Source organism: Pristiophorus japonicus, chromosome 12 (assembly GCF_044704955.1).
Source record: "Pristiophorus japonicus isolate sPriJap1 chromosome 12, sPriJap1.hap1, whole genome shotgun sequence".
Taxonomy (NCBI): Eukaryota; Metazoa; Chordata; class Chondrichthyes; family Pristiophoridae; genus Pristiophorus; species Pristiophorus japonicus.
This window is the reverse complement of record NC_091988.1, coordinates 14,268,065-14,275,204: the sequence shown is the minus strand read 5'-3', so window position 1 is coordinate 14,275,204 and position 7,140 is coordinate 14,268,065. Positions and strand designations below refer to the sequence as shown.

Sequence of the window (7,140 nt, the reverse complement as noted above, 5' to 3'; positions counted from 1 at the left end):
AGTCCAACACCGCCTTCAGTGAGCCAGTGCAGCCTTCGGTCGCCTGAGGAAGACGGTGTTTGAAGACCAGGACCTCAAACCCGGCACCAAGCTCATGGTGTTCAGAGCAGTCATGATACCCGCCCTCCTATATGCTTCAGAGACATAGATTATGTACAGCAGGCACCTCAAAGCACTGGAGAAGTACCACCAATGCTGCCTCCGCAAGATTCTGCAAATCCACTAGCAGGATAGGCGCACCAACATCAGTGTTATTGCTCAGGTCAACATCCCCAGCATCGAAGCATTGACCATGCTCGACCAACTCTGCTGGATGGGCCACATTGTCCGCATGCCCGATACTAGACTCCCAAAACAAGCGCTCTATTCAGAGCTCCGACACGGCAAGTGAGTCCCAGGTGGGCTGATGAAATGCTTCAAGGACACCCTCAAAGCCTCTTTGAAAAAGTGCAACATCCCTACCGTCTGTTGGGAATCTCTGGCCACGACCGCTCAAAGTGGAGGAGAAGCATCCGGGAGGGTGCCGAACATCTCTTGTCACTTCGCCGGCAACAGGCGGAAGCCAAGTACAAACAGCAGAAGGAGCACATGACAAGCCAAGCACTCCACCCACCCGTTCCTCCAAACAGTGTCTGCCCCACCTGTGACAGAGACTGTTGGTCCCGCATTGGACTTATCAGTCACCTGAGAACTCATATTAGTGTGGAAGCAAGTCATCCTCGATTCCGAGGGACTGCCTAAGAAGAAGCAGAGTTTGTTATCTCGTCCATTCATGAGTATATTAAAACCGTCTTGAAGGAGGTTTCCATATTGCAACATTGGCTCTTTAAATATGTAACTAAAGTTTGCAATGTTGTAGAATTACCACCACTCACAAGTCCTGCCTACTCTGTATCTTTTTAAATTTTACAATAGTCTTATTTAGTGCTGTTAAAAAGGCGACGGACCAATTCTGTAATCTGGAGTTATACAGCATGCAATTGACTAGATTGAATATGAACATGTACTCACAAGACTCGATAGATCTGCTGAGAACTTCTGGGCTCCAGTTCAAAAAACATGAAGAAGAAGGGATTGAAACCTCTTACTTTGCAGAGCTGCTCATGATGTCTGGGGTGGTGCTGTGTGATAATGTTAAGTGGCTTTTGTTTCACAATGGTTATGACTTTGGCTGCAAAATTAAATTTCTAACCCCCTCACGACAAACCGAAGAAGAGCAAGAGTTCTTTGATATCCTGCATTTGTTATTTCCTGCTGTAAAGTTCTGTCCCTGCAGTACAGATTCACACGAGGCACATACTGAAGTCAAGGTCACTCAGGACCTGCACCTTTATTACTCAGCTCTCAAATGCCACACTTGCCTGAGACCTGTTCTTATATATCTGTCTGGGACAGGTATCCAGTGTCTCCTGTAAGTGCACCCCCAGTGGTAAGGTAAGCTAGTGGTTACAGGTCATCTCTAGTTACAGTCATGTATAGCATGGTAAGATACAGTTATGTACAATAGTGTGAGATACATGACATCACCCACCCCCAAGGTCTTATTGTCTTTATAGGTTCAGTCTCTCAGGTGGTCTATGCTCTCGCGTGGAGCGTCTTAGTTGTGGTTCAGTTGTTTGCCTTGGTGCCTGTTTTTCTTTCGGTGTGATTGCTGGTATATAGCCTGGGCTGTCTGTTTCGTTCAGTATGATTGTTGGTGTCTCGCCTGGGCTGTCTGTTGGGATTGCCCTTTCCTCAGGTTGTTCCCTCTGTCTGTCCACCAGGTGTGGTGTGAGTTCCACATTGTAGTCTGCTTCTGGTTCAGCAGTGTTGTTGGTAAATCTACTTTTGACTTGGTCTACATGCCTCCGGCAGGTTTGGCCATTGTCCATTTGTACCACCAGTAGCCTGTCTCCTTCCTTGCCTGTTACTGTCCCTGCAAGCCATTTGGGACCCCTGCCATAGTTTAGCACAAACACTTTGTCCCCTATCTCATTCCACCTCCCCCTCGAATTTCTGTCATGATACTCGGTTAGTTTACGGCGCTTTGCCTCAATGATTTCATGCATGTCTGGGAGGATTAATGAGAGCCTTGTCTTTAAGGTCCGTTTCATTAATAGTTGCGCGGTGGTACTCCAGTCAATGAATGCGGACGAGATCTGTATGCCAGCAGCAGTCGTGACAGGCGGCCCTGCAGCGTGGGACCTTGGATTTTGAGCATGCCTTATTTAATGATCTGCACTGCTCGCTCCGCCTGGCCGTTGGAGGCCAGCTTGAACGGTGCCGTCTTAATGTGATTTATGCGGTGGTCACTTATAAAATCTTGGAATTCTGCGCTGGTGAAGTACAGACCATTATCACTGACCAATATGTCAGGAATGCCGTGCGTTGCAAACATGGTTCCAAGGCTCTTCACAGTGGTGGAGGTGGTGCTCGAGTTTAAAATGGTGCATTCGATCCACTTAGAAAATGCATCTACAAGTACGGTGAACATTTTGCCCATGAATGGGCCCGCATAGTCTACGTGCACCCGCGACCACAGTTTGGTTGGCCAGGGCCAGGGGCTCAGGGGGGCCTCCCTGGGGGCATGACTGAGTTGGGCACAAATGGTGCACCGTCGGACGCAGAGCTCCAAGTCCGCGTCAATACCAGGCCACCAGACGTGGGATCTGGCTATGGCCTTCATGAGAACGATTCCCGGGTGATCGCGGTGGAGCTCCCGGACAAATGCCTCTCTGCCTCGCAGAGGCATAACTACTCGGCTGCCCTACATCAGGCAGTCTGCTTGTAGTGATAGCTCATACATGCGCCTATGGAAAGGTTTGATCTCCTTGGGGCAGGCATCGTGAGCCTCTGCCCAGTCACCGGTTAGGACACATCTTTTTACAAGGGATAACGTGGGGTCGCTGGTCGTCCAGGCTCTGATTTGGCGAGCCGCCATGGGCGAACCTGTGGACTCAAAGGCATTGATTGCCATGACTATCTCACAGTCCTGTTCATCAGACCCTTCCATGGTCGCCAGGGGTAGCCTGCTAAGTGCATCGGCACAGTTGTCTGTGCCTGGTCTGTGCTTTATGGTGTAATCGTAAGACGGCAGCATGATTGCCCACCGTTGAATGCGCGCCGAGGCGTTGGCGTTTATTGTCTTGCTCTCGGATAGTAGGGACGTGAGGGGCTTGTGGTCGGTTTCTAACGCGAAGTTGGCCCCGAAAAGGTATTGGTGCATCTTTATGACACCGTACACGCACGCGAGCGCCTCCTTCTCCACCATTCCGTACCCGCGCTCCGCCCGTGAAAGTGACCTGGAGGCATAAGCTATGGGTTGTAATTTACCCGCACTATCGACATGTTGTAAAACGTACCCGACCCCGTAGGCTGACGCATCACATGTAAGAAAGCCAAAACACTGTTGGAACACAGAAGGTTGCGTACCTTGTTGAAGGCGCGTTCCTGGGCGTCCTCCCAAAACCAATCACACCCCTTTCTGAGTAGCATGTGGAGAGGCTCCAGTAGCATGCTTAAGTTCTGCATAAAGTTCCCAAAGTAATTGAGTAGCCCGAGAAAGGCACGCAGTTCTGAGACATTCCGGGGCCTGGGTGTCAGGCGAATTGCTTCTGTTTTGGACTCTGTTGGGCGGATTCCATCAGCGGCAATCCTTCTGCCCAAAAATTCAACCTTGGGCGCGAGAAACAGACACTTGGATTTCTTAACTCTTAGGCCTATCCAATCCAACCGCTTTAGTACTTCCTCCAAATTGCGGAGATGGGAGTCGGTGTCCCTGCCCGTGATAAGTATGTTGTCTTGAAATACAACCATCCCCGGGATGGACTTGAGCAGACTCTCCATGTTGCGTTGGAATATGGCAGCTGCCGACCTGATGCCGAATGGGCATCGATTGTACATGAAAAGGCCTTGATGTGTGTTGATGGTGGTGAGTAACTCAGACTCATCGGTCAATTCTTGCGTCATATATGCAGTTGTGAGATCTAGTTTTGAGAAAAGTTTTCCTCCAGCCAATGTGGCAAATACGTCCTCCACTCTGAGCAGCGGGTACTGGTCCTGTAGGGAGACTCTGTTTATGGTAGATTTGTAGTCCCCACAGATTCGTACGGATCCATCAGGCTTCATGACTGGGACGATGGGACTTGGCCAGTCGCGAAATTCCACAGGTGATATAATGCCTTCCCGCAGAAGCCTGTCTAGTTCGTGTTCAATCTTTTCCCTCATCACATAAGGCACAGCTCTAGCCTTGTGATGGACCAGTCTAGCATCCTGTGTGATGTAGATTTTGACTTTAGCCCCTTTGAAGGTGCCCACACCTGGCTGAAAGAGATGTTCAAATCGACTTAAAACTGTTGAGCAGGAGGTCCGTTCCTCTGACAACATGGCGTGAACATCATCCCATTTCCAGTTTAGTTTTGCCAGCTAGCTTCTCCCCAGCAGTGCTGGGAGATCTTCGGGGACAATCCACAAGGGAAGTCGGTTCACTGTCCCTTTGTATGTGACTGAGAGCATGGCGCTGCCGAGGACTGGGACGATTTCTTTGGTATAGGTCCTTAGTTTGGTGTCGACCCTTGTGAGTTTTGGTCTGTCTCTTTTCTGCCTTATCGTCGCCTAACCAGTGTTTGGTTACAAAGCTTTGCTGTAGCCTTTCGAAAAGTCCTCCCAATTATTTCCAGCATTGTATTTTTCATCTGAGCCGTTGGTCGCCATTCTGTGGATTCTGTAATCCCGTAACTCGCCACCACTGTAAGGTCCTGTCCCTGCAGTACAGATTCACATAAGGCACATACTGAAGTCAAGGTCACCTGCACCTTTATTACTCAACTCTCGAATGCCACACTTGCCTGAGACCTGTCCTTATATACCTGTCTGGGACATGTATCCAGTGTCTCCTGCAAGTGCACCCCTGGTGGTAAGGTAAGCTTGTGGTTACAGGTCATCTCTAGTTACAGTAATGTATAGCATGGTATGATACAGTTATGTACAGTAGTGTAAGATACATGACACCTGCTATCTATGATGTGATATACCTGATGAAAAGTTGCAAAAACCTTAAGGGTGGTCTACAAGAAGTTACTGAACAGTTTGAGCTGGAGCGAATTGGACGACAGCACCAGGCAGGCTCAGGCTCATTACTGACAGGCATGGCTTTCTTCAGAATGAGAAAATTATTTTTTGAAGACAACATTGATGACACAAAGTACGATGGACATTTGTCTGGTCTTGGATCAAGTTTAACTAACAACCACAATGGGACAGCTGGTACATCTGAAGAAGAAACCAACAGCAAACAGCACTGAGCACAACTGAGCTGTTTTACCAACATGTGTCACATTTTGTAACATTGTGCCCCCTATCTCACGTTCTGTAAGTTTCAATTGATTTTAAATTGTTTTATCTGGATCTATAATTTTTGCTTAACAATTTTAAAGACTTGAAAATATTGCCACTTATTAATTTAGCTAATAGTTATTCCCCTATGCTTGTATATTTGTACTTTTCAATTGAATTAATTAACCAAGTAGAAAGGACTAAACTCGAACCAGTTAAGTGCTCTGATTTACATTCTGCAAAACCATATATCTGTATCATGTGCTTGTAGTACAGTCATTCCCTTCACTTGAATTTCAAAACAACATCTCTATACTGCAGCGTCAGTTTTGGTGATGAGCTATTAAGATTATGTAGTATTTAGAAAAATGCTTTGTTGGTTTATATTTTATTGCTGTGGTTTCACAAATCTGCATATACAGAGAAACGCAAAAGTACAGAAGGTCAGTATCTTTAAGCCTAGAAATTACTTTTGGAACTATCAGCAGATAAATGTTTAATATGCCCGCAAGACATTGCTTCATCAGTTATATAACACAGACATGAACTCATTTAAAATAACCAGATTAATGCCTACATTAAAATAGGGAATGTCATACAAATGTATTCAGTATTCATCCACCAATACCATCAATATTAATATCTAGGCCAGAACCAAGCACCAAAACCTGTCTAGGTCTCTTTTCTCTGCAGATATCAAGTGTCCCACACGGGATTTGCCTAGTCTCTGGAAAGTTCATCGCATAAACTGATCGTAATGATGATGTTTCATAAAAGTGGGTATCTTACTCAAAATGGCCATAGGGTTACTTTCCAGCATTAATACTCCAAACCTTGCAGAGTATAAATTCAGGAAAATAAAAATAAAATATAATTTTAAGAAAGCAACGATTTGAGGGTACAGGGCACAATTAAAAAATTTGCAGATGACAGGAAACTTGGAAGCGTAGTAAACAGTTAGGAAGATAGTAATAGACTTCAGGAGGACATAGACAGGCTGGTGGAATGGGCAGACACATGGCAGATGAAATTCAACGCAGATAAATATGATTGTAATATATTTTGGAAGGAAGAATTCGAAGCGACAATAAAGCTAAATGGTACAATTTTATAGGGGGTGTTTGTGCACAAATCTTTGAAGGTGGCAGGACAGGTTAACAAAGCAGTTACTAAAGCATGTGGCACCCTTGGCTTTATAAATAGAGCCATAGAATACAGCAAGTTATACTAAGCCTATATAAAACACGAGTTCGGCTGGAGTATTGTGTACAATTCTGGGCACCACACTTTAGGAAGGACATGAAGGCTTTGGACAGGGTACAGAAGAGATTCACTAGAATGGTTCCAGGGATGAGGGATTAGTGCCAGCCATGGCGCAGTGGATAGTACCCTTGCCTCCGAGTCAGAGAATTGTGGATTCAAGTCCACTCCAGAGACTTGAGCAGAAAGTCGAGGCTGACACTCCCTTACAGTACTGAGGAGGTGCAGCCTTTCGGATGAGACTTTAAACTGAGGCCCTGTCTGCCCTCTCAGGTGGGCGTTAAAGAGCCCATGGCATTATTTCAAAGAAGAGCAGGGGAGTTCTCCCTGGTGTCCTAGCCAATATTTATCCCTCAATCAACATCACTAAAACAGGTTATCTGGTCATTATCACATTGCTGTTTGTGGGAGCTTGCTGTGCATTTTCTATAATACAACAGTGACTATACTTCAAAAAGTACTTCATTGGCTATAAAACGCTTTGGGACAACCTAAAGCATGAAAGGCGCTATATAAATGCAAGTCTTTCTATTTACAGTTACATGGATAGACTATAGAAGCAGAGGT

At 46.1% G+C, this 7,140-nt stretch overlaps 1 protein-coding gene across 1 annotated transcript; it reads left to right on the top strand.

The window, feature by feature from the left end:
• Positions 1-1,001: 1,001 nt before the first annotated feature.
• Positions 1,002-5,282, top strand: LOC139276690 (CCR4-NOT transcription complex subunit 7-like). The gene is made up of 2 exons (XM_070894654.1): positions 1,002-1,243; positions 4,979-5,282. The coding sequence occupies exons 1-2, from the start codon at positions 1,002-1,004 to the stop codon at positions 5,280-5,282; spliced, it is 546 nt and encodes a 181-aa protein (XP_070750755.1).
• The last annotated feature ends 1,858 nt before the right edge of the window (positions 5,283-7,140 follow it).